At 39.5% G+C, this 23,128-nt stretch overlaps 1 protein-coding gene across 2 annotated transcripts in view; it reads right to left on the reverse strand.

The window, feature by feature from the left end:
* kcnt2a (potassium channel, subfamily T, member 2a) overlaps nt 1-23,128 on the reverse strand; it is a 1,051,023-nt gene that overhangs the window by 333,076 nt on the left and 694,819 nt on the right. The window contains exons 24-25 of one of the 2 annotated variants that reach the window (XM_063063856.1): nt 7,877-7,978; nt 4,018-4,101 (exon numbers count right to left, since the gene is read on the reverse strand). In XM_063063856.1, coding sequence (XP_062919926.1) covers nt 4,018-4,101; nt 7,877-7,978 — 186 coding nt within the window. The remainder of the gene's footprint in view (nt 1-4,017; nt 4,102-7,876; nt 7,979-23,128) is intronic. The other variant, XM_063063854.1, reaches the window with a different exon arrangement.

Genomic DNA, 23,128 nt, shown 5'->3' on the forward strand with positions numbered 1-23,128 from the left:
ACTCAACCTAGCACGGATGGAAAGCGTGCAAGGGAGCCAGCTGGATGCGAACCCGGGAGCCTTCACTCCGTAGTCCGGTGCTGATGCCACTACGCCACCAGCCAGCTTGTGACTTGTATGGTCAGGGCAAAATTATGTCTTCTGGCATTCTGCAGGACTAGCTCCAATTGATTTTTCTGGGTTTGGCAGGAAGATAAGTATTAGGGATGAAAAACAGGGAATCCTCCGTGGACTGTGAGTGGATGCATGGTAATACTCTGCCCCAAATGGAATAGGTTAACCCTAGTAGTGCTCCTCTCTTCCAGCTGGCTTTTCATGTAAACAGGCTCATACATTACATGAACATTTCACTTTATTGGGATAATATTCGTGGGCACTGAACTGGTTGCTCTCTCTCAGACAGCTAGCAAATGCATATTGAGTTATGTGATTTCCATTTGTGTGGTGTGCTGGCCAAATGGTCAGACTATTGGAGTAGAGTTTGGAGCACTAATCCAGAGTTAAAACTGTGAATCATGGCAGATTGGAAATTTGAAATCAATTGAATAAACCTGTCACTATGTAATTACAGGTTGTCTCAGTCTCAGTAACCAAAAACTGCTGAATTGCTGGAAAAAAACCAGCTAGATCACTATCATCCCCCAGGGGATGAAATACACTATCCTTACCTGACCCAAGTATAACTGAAACCTCTCTTCTCATTCAACTCAAAGACAATAAAGAATGTCTAATAAATGACGACATTCATGTTGTGTGAATGAATAAATAATAAAATAGTAGTTCTATGGTTTCATAAAGTCAAGTCTGTTCCTCTGACTAAAATGCCCTCCTCCTGGATGTCAGGAAGATTCTTATGGGAATATTTGATGTGGTCTGTAATCTCCAAACATAAAATCCTCTATCAGTTATCATTCCTACATCAATGAATGTCTAAACTGAAGAGGCCAACCAGGTAAAGCAATTCCAATGAGATATCTTGGAGTTATAATAGAATCTCAGAGAAAGTTAGGTGATAATATTTAGTCAGTGGGAATATAGATTAATAAGGTAACACAATCTAGCATGAATCTGATTTTTCAGAACAAATGGATAATTTCAGAAAAATGCTCAGATATTGCAATGGTGCATTGGATATGTTGACAAACACAATCAGCAGGCAAATGCTAAGCAATGTAAAATTAGCTATTAGCTCATTCAAAATTCGCTTAGCAACAGTGAAGATGTCTACTAGGACATATTGTTGCTTAGTTACCACATAGAGTTTACCACCAATTGCTTTTGAACACTCTTTCTTACAAAATTAGACCTGCAAAAAGTTATGTTTGATAACTGCCCAGACATTAATGTAAAACATTTAATAAAAGGAACAAGATTTGCTTATAGGTTCTTTAATTTAAAGAACAAGACTGAGTGAGCAAGTCAATGGTTTCCACAGCAATCTTTAAGAATTGAAAAAAGTAACAGGGAAGGTGAGATAAACTATGAAGAGTTGATTAGATTAGACCAACAATTTTATAATTTGAAGGGAAGATTTTTGTTTCATGTACTATATGTTCCAATTTTATTTTGGAAAATAACCACAGCCTGTAATGTTCCATTCATAACATGGGAGGATATCCATTCTTCAATTCCTGAATTGGCCCAGAAGAAGGAGAGACTTAATAAAGAGCTTTCTACAGCTGTGCTAGTCTATAACAAATATCATTGATTAGGATTTTGAAGTGTGCCTTGATTTCAACACTATATAGATGAAGGAGAAAGAAATTTTTGAGGCTCATCAATCAGGAATGACCAAACTGAGATACAAAAATATTGTATTGAGAGGATAGCAACTATGTTCTATTTTCTGCAAAAGTCTAAAAGATTTCCAGATGAAAATAGTGAACACATTTTTGATAAACTGGAGATCTGGAGAGATTTAGGGGAGAAGTAAAACTGGAATAAAAGTGAAACTGCTTTAAAGGACAAGCTTTAGGATTAAAAGAAATGTGAAAGGTTCATTTGAAATTATAAAAGATGCAATGACTAAGATTGACTGTAGGTGAAGACTTGTTCAAAGGTAAAGGCTATATTGTTCCCATCAGCCTGCTAATATCAGGACATCCAGTATCATGCTTCTCTTCTGCAGAAATAATTAGACACACTTTTGTAACATCTTCAGTTTTTGATCACTCCAGTGCTCTCTTTGCTATTTGATATCTTGCATTCCTTGAACACTGCCAGGCATTTTCTTTAGTAGTAAAACCAAATGTTTGTCATCTTTGTTTTTGCTGAACTATGCTGGGTAGTTCACTTGAATAAGTTCAAAATCTTGCCCTCACTTTATAACTTCCATTAAGTTAATCTCACTTCTATTTTTTCTGTATATCCTCTAGCCTTTGCACATTCAATGCTTCTTCTGACTTGGGTCTCTTATACATTTCACCCATTTTTATTCAGTCAACAGTATCTGCAAAACTTAGAGAATCCAAACTTCACTTACTTCTCTGGAATTCTCTTTCTAACCCAGAAGCCCTGCTCAAAACCCAATTTTTTAACTAATCTATTGATCACCTTTCAAACAAGCTCTCAATTCTCGCTTAATATTGTTGATCAAGTTGAAATCATTTGCAGGTATCTGGAAACACTGCTTCTGCTTGATATTGAGATCCAAATTAATTGTATATAGCAGCGATCCCCAACCACTGGGCCGCGGACTGGTACCGGGCCGCAAAGCGTGTGCCACCGGGCCGCGAGGAACGACATGAGTCAGCTGCACCTTTCTTCATTCCCTGTCACGCCCACTGTTCAGCCATTACGCATGCAAGGTCGTTACCCGCGCATCATCCGTGTCAGCGCGAGAAGGAGATCAACTCCTTGAGCTTGCAAATGATGGCGGACTGAAAAGTATGTTTGACATAACATCTCTGCCGGCATTCTGGATCAAAGTCAAGGCTAAATATCCTGAGATAGCCACGAAAGCACTAAAAACGTTGCTTCCATTTCCAACAAATTTCTGCGAAGCGGAGTTTTCTGCAATGAATGCAATGAAAACTAAATTGCGGAATAGACTGGACATAAGGAACCCCCTTCGAGTGTCGCTGTCTCTAATCAACCCTCGATAGGACCGTGTTGTGCCAGAAAACAAGCCCAGGGCTCCCACTGATTCAACGATATTGATGTGCTGCAATGATTTTATATGTTCATACGGGGAAAATATGTGCTGTGTGTTTAATATCCAAACGTTACTTAAAATGTTATGATTCTATTGACTTACTTACATAACCATATAACAATTACAGCACGGAAACAGGCCATTCCGGCCCTTCTAGTCCGTGCCGAACGCTACTCTCACCTAGTCCCACCGACCTGCATTCAGCCCATAACCCTCTATTCCTTTCCTGTCCATATACCGATCCAATTTTTCTTTAAATGATAATATAAAACCTGTCTCTACCACTTCTACTGGAAGTTCGTTCAACACTTACTTCCAGCTCCCCTGTCCTACCCTGATAATTGACTTCTCACTATATTCATGCAAGGAAAGTATGTGCTATGTGTTTAATATTAAATTCGTTAGATAAACCCTTTCAGAAACGAAATTGAGTGCATTATCCACTTATCACCGATATTCCGGTCGTGATTAACATCAACCCCCCCCCCCCCAAACAGAATCGCCAAAAATGATTTGCAGGGAAATAAATCGGCAGGTACACGCATGTGCACTGGTGCCCGCGCAAGGCTTCATGGTCATTGTAGTCTTTCTCTGGGTAAACACAATGTATTTGACTGCTACTCTTGTCCGTTAGCAACCCTATCCACTGCTCCCACCCCCGGTCGGCTGGTCCGCAAGAAAATTGTCAATATTAAACTGGTCCGCAGTGCAAAAAAGGTTGGGGACCCCGGTATATAGAAACTGGCACTAAGCAAAGGAAAATCTTGGCTTAGAGAAATTCTAAGCAGAGTTAAATTACAAATAAGACATGCACTGTTATTCTGTTTAACAATTCATGCTCTGGAATTTGCAACAGAACTTACAGCACAGAGAAACCCAGAACCTGGTGTGGTATCCAGTCCTAGAAGCAACCTTGTGATAGAAATCATGTAGTCCTTCACAAATGACTGCAATGAAAATAAAAATGGCCAAAAATAAAACAATTAAAATTAAATATATAATGTAACATTTACCACAGTGAAAGATTTTTTCTGAAGACAAAAACATTTAAAACAACTCTCAAATATAGAATAGCTATAGCACAAGAGGTAGCCTTACAGTCCATGGAAGTGATTCCTACTCTATGTTAGAAAGGACCACATTCTAACAGCATCTCCCCTTGGCCCTGCAATATTTTCCCCCTTTTGAATATTTAATAGCTTCTTTCAGAAAGCTGCAATTAAAACCTGAACTGTTGCTAAGAAACTATTCCAGGTCACCAGAATAATTGATAAAGAAGTATTTCCTTCTGCACTTTGTCTCTGTAACTACTGCATCTGTATTTGTTAATTATTTTAAATCTCTTTATTATATTCTTCTTAATCTTCACGAGTGAAAGAACAGTCTAGCTTCAACAGTCTGTCCACATAACTGAAGTCTTTCATTCTGGGAACAATGGTAGTAAATCCTAAACTTTGACATCTGATCTGAAGTACGGCACTAGAACCTGGCACAATAATCCATTTGTGGCCTAAACAGGGTTTTATAAAGGGTTCATTATGATTTCCCAGAGTATGAGTCAAGAAGTCACATTGCAGCTATATCAAACTTTGGTTAGGCCACATTTGGAGCATTGTGTGTCGTTCTGAGTACCCCATTACAGGAAATATTAGGAAGCTTTGGAGAAGGTGCACAGGAGTTTCATTGGGATGCTACCAGGATTAGAAAGTATTAGCTATCGGGACAGAGTGGACAGACATGGATCGTTTTCTCTAGAGCATTTCAGTCTGAAGGAAGAACTGATTGAAGTCCCTAAGATTTTGAGAGGCAAAGATAGGGTACATAGTTGGAGTCTTTTTCCTTGGCTTGAAATGTCAGGTATTAAAGGTCGTAACTTTAATGTGAGAGAAAAAAAATTAAGGGAGATGTAAAGTGTTTGCTTTACACAGAGAGTATTACGTGTCTGAATCACACTGCTGGGGCTGGTGGGGTGAGGCTGGTGAAAGCAGATAAGATAGTGCCATTTAAAGGGCATTTAAATAGACACACTGGCATATGGACGTGAAGGGAATGGAGGATATATGGATCATGTGCAGACAGATGGGAATTTCATTTTGGGTCATAGTCAGTACAATAATTGTGTGCTGAATGGCATGTTCATTGGGTACTGCTGAAGCTTTATGAGGTGTCGGTCAGACCACATTTGGAATGTTGTGAGAAATTTAAGGAAAAATGTGCTGATACTGGAAGGGGTTCAGAAGAGGTTCACAGGATTGATCCCAGGAATGAAAGTCTTAACGTATATGGTGAGGTCTGTACTCACTGAAATTCAGAAAAATGGGGAGAATCCCACTGAATCCTTATGAATACTGAAAGGCCATGAGTCGATATGGGGAATATGTTTCCATTAGTAAGAGAGTCCAGGATCTGAGGATACAGCCTCAGAAATAAATGGCCATCCTTTTAAAACTGAGATGAGGAGGAACTTCTTCAACCAGAAGGCAGTGAGTCTTTGGCATTTGTTGCCACAGAAGGCTGTGGATGCCAAGTCATTAGGTACATTTAAGGCAGAGATTGCTAGGTTCTTGACCAGTAAAGGGTTTAAGAGTTATGGAGTGAATAGGATTGAGAAGAGAGGGAAAAAAAATCAACCATTACTGAATGGCAGAGCAGAATTAATGGGGTGAAAGGCCTAATTCTGCACTTATGTATTATGGTCTTGTGTTTTGACCCCAGGGTAATTGAGATGATTGAGATGGAGATTAATGGGAGGACTGAGAGTTAGGAATTGCACGGTGAAGGTGACCAGTCATAAGTCAAAATGTTCACATTGATCAATCGGTACATGAAAGTGATGTAAGATGATAATTAACAATGAAGCGCAGGATGAAGGTGGACCGGAGATCCTTGCAGCCCTTGCTGAGCAGGGCATAGATCAGAACACAGGAGCTGTAAGTCAGAGGTGATTTTACTTAATTCATTTTTGGACACAGGGAACCACTACAGGACCAGAAATTATTGTCTATCTCTAAATGTCCTTGTGGGTAGCAAAATGGAAATATATCTCCAACAAAGGAGGTGTAAGGCGCTCCTTCCCTCCCTTTGGGCAAAGTGAGGCACCTGGTTAGACTCCGATCAGGGTCATGTGAAGCCATGGGAGCCAGCGGTGGATGGTCAGATGAGCAGCTGGTGCATATCACATCTTGGTCATGTGACCACTGACGCCAGGAAGACAATCTCTGAGGGGTATTGATAATGGCTGAGGTCACCTTCCTTGTAAGTCACTGCCCAGAAGAAGGCAATGGCAAACCACTTCTGGGGAAAAATTTGCCAAGAACAATTATGGTCACGGAAAGAGCATGATTGCTTGCCTCATACAACACAGCACATAATGAACAAACCAATTGTCCTGATAAGGTGGTGCTGATTTGCTTTCTTGAACTGCTGCAGTTCTTCTGAAGGTAAACCCACAGTGTGGTTGCATAGGGAGTTTCAAGACTGAGCCTATAATGATGATGGGCCACTGTATATATGTTTCTAAGGCAGGATGATATTACTTCTGGGATGGAAGACTTGTGGACAGTGGTGTTTTCACGTATTGCTGCTTCTGTTCTTCATAGTGGTATTTTTAAGAGATGCTGTCGGTACAAGCTGGTTCAGCTGGGTTTGGTGTAACAGTAAGAAAATGGCAGATACCATCAGTACACATGGACTATAATTTACCTGTAAGCAATTTAAGTTGCATTACACCTTGCACAAATAAAGTGGATGGCACTCTACCTACAGAAGGAGGAAGCGATCTACAATGAGACATAACAGTATAATTAGACCAACTGGGCCATCAAATCTGCTTCTCCATTCCAGCATGGTTGACTTATCCCTCTCCACCCAATTCTCCTGCCTTCCCTCCGTAACACTTGACACTCTATCGAGAACCTATCAATCTCCCATTGATTTAGCCTCTACAGCTGTCTGTGACAATTAATTCCACAGATTCACCACCCTTTGACTATAGATATTCCTCATCTCTATTCTAAAGGGATGTCCTTCTACTCTGAGGCTGTGCCTTCTGGTCCTTGTCTCCCTCACTATAGGAAACATCCTCTCCATGCCCGCTCTACTGAGGCCTTTCTAGAATTGAGGAATCCTAGGGTGGACTCTATAGGCATGACAAGAGCACCTTTGCACTTATGGAGATCTCAGAGTTGAGAGACGAGCAAAATGTATGAATAGTTGCATCGATAATAGTGCATGCATTGATAAATACTTATTAAAGTGTCTGTATGCAAATAATTGACAGCTTTCACAGGTTTCCTTTTTAAAGGATAAAGTATGCAAGTGTAAAGGTGCCTTTAAGAGCTGAGGGCACCGCATTTTGTGACCATTGTGCACTTTTGTAGCTAACACACTGTTTCAGTAATAATTCTTGCCTTCAATGAAGGATGTTCTGCTGTTAGTTCTGGGTTTATTATATGCTCATACAAGCAGGAAGACAGAGCCTACAGCTACTGCAAATGGAAGCTAACATAATATATACGTGGAAGCTAACAGAAATTTATAGCATATCAAGACTTGTCAGCTGGCTATTTGGCATTTTGATGGAATTAAAATAAGGCCTTATTTGGTTGTCTTGATTATAATAACCAAAGCACCAGCATTTTACACATTAGATTTAGATTTAATGGCAGCGTGCTGGGGTTGCAGGTTTGTTTCAAAGAGTTATAAAAACAAGAGAAGTTCTACCTGGTACAGAAGTGTATCCAACATGCTGATGCTGAAGACACGTCCAGCAGCAAATGGTTGACGAAACATGAACGCCAAATTGGAACCTTTCTCACGTTCCTTCTGTCGGAGAGAAAGGTTGTCTTTTATTTTTGTTTTCAGCAGAGCAACACTGCCTCTGACTGGCTAGTACAGGAAACACTGAAGCAGATCACAGCATAAATACAGTTAAAATTTGCTTAGAAATTGCAAGAATTATATGAGAGTTGATAGGACTTCAAAGAAAATGAATGTTTAGTGTTTTATTGAATTTTGATGAACATCATTTTTAAGTTATTTGAAAATACAGAAATCTATAAAAACAGTTCAATGTTTGAGTCAAAGATACTGATTGTTAAACCAGGCTGAGATATTAAGGGAAGAATCGTTTTCACAGGATACCTTCATTACGTCATGCTATTTATTATGTCATCGTCACATTTTGCTACAAGTCTGCGGATTGGTGTCCCAATGCAGTTGAAGGAGCTTTACAACTGTGGCTTTTGTTCCATTATTTCATTTGTTGGGAAATATTGTTAAGCATGCTTTGAATGATCAGCACAGAAAAGATCACCATCTACCTTGCAACATTTACATAATTTAATATCGCAGAGACCAGTGCACTCACATTGCAAATTACAATTCTGTTGAGCATTTCCATTCCATTAAAAAAAACCCAGCACAGTTCCAACTAGAACATTCAAAATAATTATAATATTGCAAATGCTGGAAATGCATCTGTGATAGCTCTTTGCAACATCATGTTTGTGGGCCTACAAAGGAAAATGCATCAAACTAAAAGCTCATGCATACAACATCGCCAACAGTAGTGGGAAAACTTGAAGATGGGGAAAACGTTGAAATCCAGAAAAATCCACTAAACAATAAATAGGGAAAAGGAAGATAGATTATGAAAGTAAACTAGCACAAAATATAAAAACAGATAGTAAAAGTTTATAATAATTATATAAAACAGAATATTGAGGCTAAAATGAAACATGAGTCTCTTGAAAGATGAAAACATTGAGTAATGTGGAAATGACTGAGGCCTTAAATGGCTACTTTGTGGTACTCGTCATGGTGGATGATATATCTAACATGGAAAAAAGTAATGTTACCGATGTGATGGAAGGTAAGGACCTCAATACAATCACTGTCACCAAAGAGGTAGTGATGAGCAAACTAGTGAGCTTAAAAGGCAGACAAGCCCCCTGGTCCTGATGAGATGCATCTCAGGGTACTACAGAAATGGCAGAAGTTGTAGCGCCTGCATTTACCAAAGCTCTCTGGTTTATGGGCATATCCTGGCCAATTAGAAGACAACACATTATTTAAAAAAAGGATGTAGGCAAATGCATTTAACCATAGGTCAGTTAGCTTAATGTCTGCAGTAAGGAAAATGAAGAAAGAAGTGTTGACACAACTGGTTATAACTGGTTCCATCAGGCATATGCAGCATGGATTTATAAAGAGCTGGTCTTATTTGACAAACTTACTGCAGTTCATTAAGCACAGATTATAGAGGGGTACTGGAGCTAACAGGCCTATAGTTACCCTTTTTTAATGCCTTTGTCTCTTCTTGAATTTGCTATTTTCTTATTCACTGACACCCTTCCAGAACTCAATGAATGTTAAAACAATTCAACTGAAGGCTCTGCTATTTCTGCAGCCATTTCCTTTAAAATCATCAGGTGTGAGCCATGGGGTCACATTGACTAGTCGGCTTGAATCCTATTAATTTTTCCAAAACTTTGTAGCAATCCCTATCATGAGGGATTTAAGCTCTTCCATGCTACTTGGAAATTGCCTTAAGAAATCGTTAGGACATTTACCATGTCCTCCACTCTAAAGACTGATGCAAAGTGTTATTTTAAACTTGCATGCCATTTCTGTTTTTCCTGTTATGAGATCCTCATCTCGCCCTTTCGGGGTCCCACATTTACTCTAGCTATGTTTTTATTTTCTATATATAAGCATGGAAGCCATTGTTCTTTGTTTTGATTTGTGAGTCAGTTTTCTCTCAATTGATCTTCTCCCTCCTAAAGATTAAAAAGACAAATCTTTTTAGCCTTTAGTGATTGGTTCCTGTCAAATTCCCTGGTCCTCTAATTGTACTTGCCACTTTATGTGCTCTAGCTTCGTTTTGTCTATTCTGTTTGCTTCCTAATGTAGGAGGCCATTCAATCTTCCATGCTCATGCTGACTTCCAAGGAATTAATCCCATTTGCCTTCTTAGAGTCCTCTACTGTTCTTTACTGCCTGTTACGCCACTGGCATTTAGGACAGCAAAGAAGGCCCTCCTCTCTGTCTGTCCATACCGTCACACACAGATATAGAAGGAGTATTCATTGCTGTTTTCATAACATTGTTTTTAACCAGTCAGGATTGTTAGCCCTGAGTGGAACACCCAAGCCTGGAGAACCGGTGGACCACTCTTCGTCTGGCATCTACCCTTTGACCTGTTTAGGATGGGTGAACCGACCAAGAGTCAAAGCTCAAGGCCCTGACTCTAGCCAACATAGCTCTCTGGGTCATTGAGGCATGCCACCCTCCAAACCCTATGACAAGGTTGTACACCTCTTGGAGGTGTTCTCTCTGTTGCTTGCATCTTATTCTATCACTAACATGACAGGGAGGAGGTGTTGAGGTGTTCCAACTTGACAGATGATAAGAGGCATGGGTACTTTAGAATGGACGGTCAGTGCCTCTCTCCCCAGAGCAGCAATGGATAATACCTGAGGACATAATGATAAGGTGAGCAGAGGAAAGGTTACGTGAGATATCAGAGAGTGGTAACTACCTGGAACACACTGCTTGGAGTGGTGGTAGAGGCTAATACACTAGGGACACCTAAGAGACTCTTAGATGGGCGTATGGATGAAAGAAAATGGAGGGCTACATAGGAGGAGGGAAGGGATGGATTGATGTTAGAATAGGTTAAAAGATGGACATATCATTGTGGGCTTAATGACCTGTACGTGTTGTAATGTTCTGTGTTATTTGTAGAAGTACATTAAGTTGGATAAACTTCCAAGACCTAACCGTGTGGGAAGCTAGAGAAGAAATTGCAGAGGTCTTTGAAGAGATTTTTGATTCATCTCTTGCCATAGGGATTCTGGAAGTCTGGAGATTGACTCGCATGATGCCACTTTTATTTAAAAAGGGTAACAAACATAAACTGGGAAACTACAGGCTAGTGAGTCTGTCATCATTGATTGATGAATTGCTGGAGGCGATGCTGAGGAACAGAATCTACCAACAGACAAGGTCTGATTCAGCACATCCAGAATGGCTTTGTGTATGTGAAGTTATGCCGGACAAATTCTTGGAGTTCTTGAAGGATGTAAGCAAAAGTGTAGATGAGGTTAGAGTAGTGGATGTTGTGTATATGGACTTTTGTAAGGCCCTTGACAAGGTCCTTCATAGCAGGCTAATCTGAAAAGTTAGATTGTATGGGCTCCAATGGAAAATAACAGACTGGATTCATACTTGTCTCAGCCGTTGAAAGCAGAGTGCAAAAGTCAGAGGTAGCTTCTCAGACTGGAGACCTGTGCTTGTTGGTGTGCCAGGGGGGTCAGTGCTTGGACCTTTGTTGTTTGTAATTTATCTATGTGATTTGTATGCGATTGTACAAGGCAAGGTTAGCAAGTGTGCAGATAACATTAAAATAGGTAGATAGTCAAGAAGGTTATGAAAAATTATAGGGTAATTTTGATCAACTAGGTATGTGGATTAAGGATTGACCAATACCCTTCAATCTAGATTATTATGCGGTACTTGTACATGAATGATAAGGCCCGGTTGTGGGGGGGGGGGGCGCGTGTGTTATGGAACAGAAGAACAGAAGGACTACAAGTGTGTTATGGAACGGAAGGAGAACAAGTACATAGTTTGCTATAAGTTACATCACAGGATAGGGTACTGAAGGTGATGTTTGACAACCTGGCCTTTTACAGTCAGAGCATTGAGTACAGGAGTTAGGAAATTGTCTCAGCTACATGACACAATGGTGAGGCCATACTTTAAGTATTGTGTATAGTAATAGTCACCATGCTTTAAGAAAGATGTTATTAAACTAGAACAAGCACAGAAAAGATTTACCAGGATGTTGTCTGGGCTTGGGAGCCTAAGGTATAAGGAGAGGTTGCATCGACTAGGACTTTGTTCCCTGGAATATAGAAGACTGAGGAGTGACCTACTTGAAGTATATATCATGAGGGACATACACCATGTGAAAGATGAAAGTATATAGTCTTTTCCACTAGGGAGGAGATGGTAAAACAAGGGAGCATAGGTTTAAGATTACAAATGAAAGGTTTAGAAGAGACATCAGGGGCAGTTTCTTCATGCAAAGGGTGGTCTTTATTTGGAAAGAACTGCTAGAAATAGTGGGCAAGGCAAGGACGAGCAATGTTTATTAGCCATCTAGTTAGGGCCATAGGATAGGAGAGGCTAACAGGGCTATGGGCCAAACATGAGCAGACGGGCCTAGATTGCTGGGTGAAACATTCAGATTGGACAAGTTGGGCCAAAGGACATGTTTCCATGCTGAATGACAATCGCATACCCATAAGCTCCTCTGAAATTGTTTTATTCCCATTAACCCATACCAAGGGATAATTTACAGCAAGCCAATTAATCTACGGACAGGGAGATATTAAAGACTGCAGATGCTGGAGTCTGGAGCAATAGGTAAGAAACTGAAGGAACTCAGCAGGCCAGGTAGTATCTGAGGAGAAAAATCGACAGTTGACAGCAAGTCAAGACCCTTCATCTGGTTCAGCATCCTGTTTATTGCTTTTAACCTGCCTTTGGGAAATAAATGGAAATCAACGCATCTATCAGAAACATGCATAGTTACAGAAAGAAATTCCACATACACAGCATTGTAGGTCTGGTTTAAACCTAGGTTACTGTAAGGCAGAATCACCACCTATTGCACCACTCTTACATCTTTAGACCTTGGGCAGAGCCATAAAATAGGCCATTGGGGCAAAGCTTTGGGTTCTTATGGAAGAAGGTGGCAGGAGGGTGGAATTTTAACTCACCCCATTAAAAGAAGAATATATGTAAAACACTTAAGATAAAATAAGTCCTAGTTCTACTTTGTCATTTCTTTCAACCATTTTTATCCAAATAATGACAAGACTAAGTGATTACACAAAGTGTTATTAAGGCAAAGAGCAAGTTGTAGAAGTTGGAATAGAAAATGGGAAGAGGAATTAAAGCATGTCAGTATAAATGCTGACATATACACAACAGCTGAGTAGCTGTAAATTCTAAATAATTCATTATAATTCTGCACCTTGTGCCATGTTAACTCCACTGCTAGGGCGGTGCACGAGGCCTTTTATAGATTCTGGGATAAACATTATTAATGAATGAAAAATGGATAGAAATTCATTCTATCACATCATGTGCCAGCAGCCTACTTATGTACTGGTAGTTGTCCCCCTGACCTTCGCAAGGCATTTATGGTTGTATGCCCAATATTTGAAAATCTGACAACTGAAGGGCAGAGAAAGCTGGCTGCTGAAATCTGCTAGAACTCTGACAGAAATACTTGGGCAGTTGTTCTTTCACTGGGAATTAAGAGCACCAGTTCTTCCTTTGGCACTGAATAGAAGGATACTGGGAGGTAACCAAATTAGTAAATACTATAGGTAATGTTTTAGAAACCTAGATGCAGACAATTATGATGAATTGTGAGATTAGCATCAGGTAACTCAAATTCAAACCAACGACAGGCAGATCTAAGAATCGTATTAGAAAATTATTCTTCACACAGACACATAAACACGGAGAATAAACTCCAGTTAGGTTACTGGAAAAAAACAATCTAAAAATCATTTTAGAAGCAATGGATTTTACATAGTGAGGACTTCAGTATCTTTCTTGTTGGATGAGTCGTAAAATGATTTCTTGATTATTTTGTGACCCATACAAAATTGGCAGGGGCCTCATCTGCCTGTCTTGAATGTTCTGGGGTTACCAAATACACATTTTATTTATTCCTTTGCAGGCTGCAGACATTGCTGGCAATTCTGTTATCTATTGTACACTGGAAACTCTCCTCAAATTGAATCTGGAGCTACATAAAGGCAGACTTTCTTTCACGAAGAAACCTGAAGGATTAGTCAATGAACATCCAGTAGTTTTCTTTCCATTGTTACTAATTAAAAATTCCAGATGCATTTAAATACTTGAATTAAATTCTCCAGCTGCTACAGTGAAATTCAATGACCGTGTCAAACACTTGAACAACAAGAATCAGAATCAGCTTTAATATCACTGGCATCTGTTATGAAATTTATTAACAAGGATTTTATTTCTCCATTTAAGAGCTGGCAAAGAATGCATAGGAAAAGGGAACCAGTCCAAAATCTGAAAGCACAAAGTAATGATAGCAAAAATTGAAAATTTTAAAGATCTACAATGAAAAGCTAATTTATGTAATCTTTTAACTGTAAGTGAAAATCTAATACAGAAGCTATGGTCAAAATACAGTTATCACTGAAATATAACAATTAAGAAAAAAAGAAAACGAGATAAGGATGGAAATATTACTATGATTTAAGATATATATTTTACCAAAGGGGAGACATCTAGGATACCCTACTCGCGGGTGAAGGGAGTGATGGGAGATTTGCAACCAGAGATGTCCCACTCAGGATATTTTACTTCTTGAAGATGTAACTTGCATCTCGGACAAAATAATTTTAGTGACTTATTTTCTTGCAATGTATTCTTTTTGTACCATTGCTACCACTATGATATAGAGTATCAGAGGACATAGATGAATTTATCAATGTGATGAAGGCTAAAATCTGCTGTTTACACCAAAGCAGTCAACCTGCTTATCAACACTGCTACAAACACACACTGCACCAATAAATTCAAAAAAATGAATAGTAAATATTTATTGCATCTGTTACTTTTGGAATGAAAAACTGCATGAACCCAAAGAGTGAAAGTCTTCCTTTCCTATACTTGATTTACAATTTAAATCTTCTCTCCCAAAATTATTTATCATTATATCTGGATGTATGAAATATTCTACATTTGTCCTTTAAAGGTATAACACAGCTCTTCCAAGTAGGTTGCATACTGGAGACTCAAGAGTTCGTAGTTGCATGTTTCTGTTTTCGTATCATTGGCATGATCTGATAAATTCTAAATCCACATCAGAAATTACAGAGCAGCTAGAAATTGAAAAGTACCCATTGGATTTCACAATCCACTGAATTTCTTCTACACTGGTTACACAATGAAAGATACACAACCTCAGAAGTGAAGGAACATTTTTTTTTAAGATTCAGCACAAAATCAAGAATTCACAGCAAGAACTGGAAACACAAGAATTTGATTGACAGATACATATACACAAATGAGTAAAATAAAAGCAGAGTAAAATCTTATAGGATTGAAGCAAGTCAGCCATAAGCAAAACAGAGAATTGAACTACAGCCCTTTGGTGCTTTCAGCATAACCTCAGCAGCCTCTGTCCCGGTCTTTTACATTTTTATATAAAGTGAAATACCTTGTTCCATGTCAATCAAATTCCTGAGTAGCCAACCTGTGAATTCTTTATTATAAATCTGGAAACTCGTTAATCCTTGGTGACCTTTATACCTGGTATAACAATTCTATTAAATCTGCTGTTCAACCTATATTTTATTTTTATAAATGTAACAGCATGACATAGGCAATCAAATATGTAATTACTAAAATCAAAAAGAATTCACAAAATTGTTGCCTGCAATACATTAATTTCTTTCTTGACCAATCCCACTGGTGCTCCACTGCTAGTTCGAATTACATGGAGTAGCATGAAAGACAAATTAACATCCAATGCCTTGTCAATCATGCAAAGATTTAATTCTTTGCTTCCATATTAATTATTACTTGGACTATACATGCATGCAGCTACTATTATAAATTCTCATTTCCCTTCTTCCCAAATGAGATCTAACATTAAGTACATTTTGTTTGGAGGAACACTGGAGGCTCTGACAATTTTTTCTATTTGCAGTTTGCATATATAATGCAAACTGACAGAATTCAAAATAATTAATAGCTGCTGATGCAGATCATCAAATAAATGCTGCTGTACTGTGGCAATGAACCACCTTGAAGCGATAGGGAGTAAATTTCAGAAGCAGAGTTTAATGCGTATGCACTACCACATCCTGTATTTAGCATACCTAAGAGAAGATGACTTTCTATTACTCAGTTCCTGTTTGCTGGCTGATTGAAAAGCGTAAAAGTGTGAATGTTGACAAAAGGGAGGATCATATTCTGAGATATTGATCCCACACAATCAAATAGCTCACTCCATGAAGCTGGTATGAGGAAATTGTGAGAAAAATACTGAACAGTTTAAAATAGAGCCATTGATCAAATACAAATGCATGCAGAACAAAACATCTTTGTAATTAATTTTATAAATATTCAAAGAATGTTTGCTATATCATTCTGTTTGGATCATATTGATGATATTCAATACCATAGATATTTTATACCGCAGGTATCTTCTTTAAGATTACATTTTCTTCTTAAAGAAATGTATGACACTTCACAGGGTATGGAATTCAAAAAATTGTTGACTCGGTTTTTAAATGAAAGATTCATCGCTTTAAATATTTATTTACTGTCTGCTTTTCAGTTCCTCTAATTGATGACTTGCATTTGCTTTGCCTCAGAAGGAATCAAAAAATGTTACAGTGTGTCCGAGAAGGAACATCAAGATCAAAGAGTCAGAATTGGCGATAATTGCAGATGATTACACAATTCTATCGGCTATTCCTAAGACAAAGAAGTTTATGTTTGCGCACACCAAGGTCCAACCAACATTCAGTCATGATAAATAGCAGGCAGTATTCTTGTCACATGCTAGGTAATGACCATATCCAAGAAGATTGAGTCAAACATTTACCCTTGACAATCAATGGCACAACCGTTTCAAAGTCTTCCATCATTATTACTTTGGTGGGAGAGGGTTTGTTAACCACTGGCTAGAAAAAGAACAAAAACAGGTACAAAACTACGTTGTACAGTGTGTTTCAATTTCCCACTTCCTATGGACCTTCCACTTTCGATGTTAAAAGTGTCACGGAAATTCTTTCACTTAGGTACATTTCCAATAACCTAAGGAGATACAGAGCCCACAAAGTTAAAATCATTTCATAGTGATCTTCACCAAGAATTATTACTTGTACTAGTAACTAATATAGCCGAAACAATTGGAATATTTTCTACTCATCTAGTCATAAAGTTTACAACTCATCTCTGCATTGTGCACATGCCCAGGAAACAACCACAGAAGGTGGCACATAAAGTAAACAGTTATAAAAAACATTTATGATCAATGTAAGTACTTCATAAATAGAGATAATTGTCAATATGGAATGCTGCAAGTCTGATTCACTGATTTATTGGCGGACAGCACGGGCTCAGTAATAACAAGGACTAGGCCTCAAGCTGTGGTGTCACCTGTATACAGCTGCCAGAAGGAAAGCGTCAAAGGCGGTGTGCTCCACTGCGGCCAGAGTGGCACAGTGTCTGGGCTGGAATCGGTGCTACCCAACACTGGCCACCCACCCCAGTATTCACCTGGCAGAAGACAAGATGTATTGTCATTGTTTGCAGATTTCTAAGGCATTCATGGACACAGAGTCTGGACCACTTTGTTTTGTGTGGCAATATTTTACTGATACTCTACATGTGCTTATTATCTTGTATATGTTATGTGTGCTGTGTGTTACTGTTGGTACTGTGTTTTACATCTTGGTCTCAGAGTAACACTGTATCGTTTGGGTATTTCATGGGTATTTGTGTATGGTTGAATGACAATTAAACTTGAATCAAACTGAACAATTGTGCACAAGTACACTGTGACAATTATATAACCAGAAAATAAATGGTTAATGATGCCCATTGTCTGCAAAAGAGTGAAGAATGGAATCATATATCTGTCACCAATTGAAAAGAATAAGAAGATAGAAGAGTATAAAATTTGCTGCTAAAGTTGCTGCTAAACTAGGAGCTAATTTACATCAACAAACACAGATGTGATGTGTAAATGATTGTTGGTAGATTGTTCTATAGTCAGGAGATAATCAGTATGATGCCCATGAGGTTTCTCATGATCTGCTGTAGTGGCTGCAGGGAATAAGAGAGCTTCTTTACACCAGCAGTTCTCTTCTGCAGTTTATATTACCCTCTAGACCTGCCCACCTCCCCCCACCTCGTCTCTTCCTCACAAAATCACTGTATGGTGTGGGCAGTGGCACAGGTGATGTCAGACATGAACCACATGCATTATGAGGGAATTTAGATGAAGCTGACCTATGAATGGCCATTTTTAACCTTCCTAATGCACCATTCCTCCCTGTCTAAAGGTGGACAATTGGTCCTGGGAGGGAGGAAGGTGAAAAGATTAGTGGAAGTGTTGAGAGGAGGGCTGTGGAAGATGTTTTAGAAAAATAATGCATGTTTGTTTTTGTGTATGCAAATATACAGTGTACCTATATGTGGTGACAATGTCATCTGAGCAACTATTCCGAGAGCCCAATCAGCAATAGGAGCAGGCCACAGTGACAAAGTTTCTCTCAGGTCGACAACGCTTGTTTAAACCTACAGAAGGGACAAGTGGGGCGGATGTTGTTGGGAGTAGGACAGTGAAGAGAGTAGGAGAGTCAGGCTTTGCTTCAAAGGAGGTTTCAGCTCAAAGGAGAGCTGAAAAAAGGTGCTGAAGGGAAAAGAGGAAGGAGAGGGGAGCAGTGGTGATAGGGAACTCAATAGTCAGGGAAACAGACAGGACGGGAGACACCCGAATGGTATGTTACTTCCCAGGTGCTACGGTCAGGGACATCTTTGATCATGTCCAAAACATTTTGGAGAGGGAGGGAGAGCAGCCAGGTGTCTTAGTACATAGGAAGGAAAAGCAAAGACATCCTGAAATAAGAACTTAGAGAACTAGAGAGAAAGCTGAGAAGCAGGATCTCCCGGGTATTAATTTCTGGATTGCTGCCTGTGCCATATGCTAGTGAGGGTAGAAACAGGATGATTTGGCAGATTGATGCGTGGCTGAGAAGTTGGTGCAGGGGGCGGAGCTGTAGGTTCTTAGATCGTTGGAACCTCTTCTGGGGGAGGTATGACCTGTCCAAAAGTGACGAGTTGCAGCTGAACCTGAGGGAAAACAATATTCTCGCTGGCAGGTTTGTTAGAGCTGTTGGGGAGGGGTTAAATTAATTTGGCAGGGGAGTAAGAAACAGAGTCAAGGGACAGGGTAGGACGAATGGTTAAAATAAGCATAAAGAGTGTGCAGTCAGATTGTCAGGAAGAGCAAGCTGATGATGTGATATATTCGCAGCCAGCAGGGTGAGTATCAGTGCATTAGGGATGCGGAAGTGAAAAGGGTAACAAATGCAGTGCACAAAGTGCTATATCTCAATGCAGGGAGTATAAGAAATACGGTGGGTGATTTTGTTGCACTATTACAGATAGTCAGGTATGATGTTATGGTCATCACTGAGTCGTGGCTGAAGAATGGTTGTAGTTGGGAGCTGAATGTCCAAGGTTACATGTCGTATCAGAGGGATAGGAAGGTAGGCAGAGGGGGTGGTGTGGTTCTGCTAGTAAAAAATGGCATCAAATCAGTAGAAAGATGTGACATAGGATCAGAAGATGTTGAATCCTTGTGAGTTGAGTTAAGAAACTGCAAGGGTAAACGGACCCTAACAGCCATTATATACAGGCCTCCCAACAGTAGCTGGGATGTGGACCACAGATTTCAACAGAAAATAGAAAGGAGTGTCAAATGGGCAATGTTATGATAGTTATGGGAGATTTCAACATGCAGGTGAATTGGGAAAACCAGGTTGGAAATGGGATCTCAGGAGAGTGAGTTTGTTGAATGCCTACAAGATGGCTATTTAGAGCAGTTTGTCGTTGATGCTACTGAGGGATCAGCTACACTGGATTGGGAGTTATGTAATAAACTTGAGTTGATTAAGGAGTCTAAGGTAAAAGAATCCTTAGGAGGCAGTGATCACAATATGATTGAGCTCAACTTGAAATTTAGTAGGGAGAAAGTAAACTCTGATATAGCAATATTTTGGCGGAATAGAGGAAATTACAGTGGTATGAGAGAGGAGTTGGTCAAAGTAAATTGGAAGATGATGGTGGTTGGAATGACAGCAGAGCAGCAATGGTGTAAGTTCCTGGGGAAAATGAGGAAGGTGCAGAATAGTTGTATTCCAAAAATGCAGAAATACTCAAATGGCAGAACAGTACAACATTGGCTGACAAGGGAAGTCAAAGCTAATGTAAACGCAAAAGAGAGGGCATACAACAACACAAAAATAGTGGTAAAACAGAGGATTGGGAAGCATTTAAAAACTTACAGAGAGCAACTAAAATAATCATTAGGAGGAAAAAGATGAAATGAAAAGCAAGATAGGAAACAATATCAAAGTGGATAGTAAAAGCTTTTTCAAGTATGTAAAAAATAAAAAGAAGATGAGTGCAAATATAAAACCGCTAGAAAATGAGGCCAGAGAAATAATAATGGGGGCCAAGAAGATGGAAGATGAAGTAAATGCATATTTTGCATCAGTCTTCATTGTGGAAGACACTGGCAGTGTACCAGCTGTTGAAGGGTGTGAGGGAAGAGAAGTGAGTGTAGTTGCTATTACAAAGGGGAAGGTGCTCAAAAAGCTGAAAGATTTAAGGATACATAAGTCACCCCAACCAGATGAACTGCACCCTAGGTAGCACCCTAGGAAAGAGGTAGCGGTAGAGATTGCGGAGGCATTGGTAATGATCTTTCAAAAATCATTGGACCCTGGCATGGTGGCAGAGAATTGGAAAATTTAAAATGTCACTACGCTCTTTAGGATAGGATGGATAAAGGGGCTGTAGTGGATGTTGTATATTTAGACTTCCAGAAGGTCTTTGACAAGGTACCACACATGAGGCTGCTACCGTGTTAAGAACCTATGGCATTACAGGAAACTTACTGGCATGGGTTAGAACATTGGCTGATTGGTAGGAGGCAGGGAGTGGGAATAAAAGTATCCTTTTCTGGTTGGCTGCCAGTAACTAGTGGTGTTCCACAGGGGTCGGTGCTGAGACTGCTTCTTTTTATGCTGTATATTGCTTTGTTGCCAAGTTTGCAGATGATATGAAAATCGGTGGAGGGTCAAGTAGTGTTGAGGAGACAGGAAGGCTGCAAAAGGATGCAGACAAATTAAGAGAGTGGACAAGAAGTTGGCAAATGAAATACAATGTTGGAAAATGCATGATCATGCACTTTGGCAGAAGAAATAAATGTGCAGACTATTTACTAAATGGGGAAAAAAATCCAAAATTCTGAGATACAAAGGGACTTGGGAGTACTTGTGCAGAACACTCTAAAGGTTAAGTGTTAGTTGAGCTGGTGGTGAGGAAGGCAAATGCCATGTTAGCATTCATTTCAAGAGGTCTAGAATACAATAGCAGGGATATGATGCTGAGGCTTTATAAGGCAAGGGTGAGGCCTCACCTTGAGTATTGCTGAAGGGTTTCGGCCTGGAATGTCGAAGTATTTTTTTCCATAGATGCTGCCTGGCCTGCTGAGTTCATCCAGCATTTTGTGTGTGTGTGTGTGTGTGTGTGTGTGTGTGTGTGTGTGTTGCTCAAATGTTGTGAACAGTTTTGGGTTCCTCATCCAAGAAAAGATGTGCTGGCATTGGAGAGGATTCAGATGAGGTTCACAAGCATGATTGCATAAATGAAAGGAATATCATACATGAAACATTTGATAGCTCTGGCTCTGTATTCGCTGGAATTTAGAAGAATGAGGGGGGATCTCATTGAAACCTCCTGAATGCTGAAAGATCTAGACAGTGTAGATGTGGAAAAGATGTTTCCTATGATGGGGGAATCTTGGACTCGAGGGCAGAGCCTTAGGATAGAAGGGGCATCCATTTAAAACAGAGATGCAGAGAAATTTCTTTCGCTGAGGGTGGTGAATTTGTGGAATTTATTACCACAGGCAGCCGTGGAGGCCAGGCCACTGGGCGCATTTAAGGCAGAGCTTGATAGGTTCTTGATTGGACACGGCATGAAAGGTTACAGGGAGAAGGCTGGGAATTGGGATTGAGGAGGAGAAAAAAAGAAGGATCAGCCATGATAAAATGGTGGAGCAGACTCGACAGCCAAATATGTTTAATGGTCTAAAATTATATTAAGAGTACGCAGCCAATCTCCAGTTATCCTGGAGCTCCATGCCACTGGACTAAGAACTTATTCTTCATAGTCTATAAAGTGAATGATATGCAACGGCTGAGGAAAATGAATGTCTTTCTACGACACTCCTTTGTTTGCTATTTTAATGCATTCATTAACTTATTTATTTGAAATGAGTTGACTCTGTCAAAACAGTGGCCAAGGAAACATCATATAGGCAAATAAGTATTTATCCACTAATGTGACCAATGGTACCGTCTAGGTCTTTTTATCATTCGCAAGGCACCAAAACAATAGTTAGAATGAGCACAGAGCCATGAACGGCTGGAAGGAAAAAAAATGTATGTGATATCTCTATCACACCATTGTTGCTACTAGATCTAATTAATATATACAAGTCTTATTAGGGCTGTCAGAATCTGTCAGGCTGGTTTATGCATTAATCTTTCACTACACCCTCATTATGCTAGGTACCTTCGTAACAGGCTGCAGCAAGAAGCATACAAAAATCTTTCCCTGAAAGTACAAATGAATACTCTGAACCTTTGTATCAGACTCTTCAGACTGTTCCAAAGGAAGTTGTGAAGATCAAGCGTTACTGGGGTATTAAATAACAATCCTACACTGTTGTGACACTATTTCATTGTGGATATTAGGCCTCAAAGATTGGATTTCATTCAATGTCACACTCACAGTTCATCTGTAATCAACTTTGACCTAAAAGGGGTATTTTCTCAGATTAACTGTACTAAGGACTGCATAAAAACTCTTCCAGGACAGTTTGATTTATAGCCTTGTCTTTCTCTGCGTTTTACTCACTTTTAATCTTCCTTGGTAGCAACAAGATTGCCTAATACAAGAATAAGAAAAAAGATAGAGAAGGTAGGTGAAATAACTATGAATTGTTTTAACAAAACTGTTCACACTTCACCAGATAGATAGTTAGAAAGCGAAAATAGATATAGCAAGATAAGTGCTGAAGGCTAAATAACCATGAACAAC

The sequence above is a fragment of the Mobula hypostoma genome, chromosome 12 (assembly GCF_963921235.1).
Source record: "Mobula hypostoma chromosome 12, sMobHyp1.1, whole genome shotgun sequence".
Classification (NCBI taxonomy): Eukaryota; Metazoa; Chordata; class Chondrichthyes; order Myliobatiformes; family Myliobatidae; genus Mobula; species Mobula hypostoma.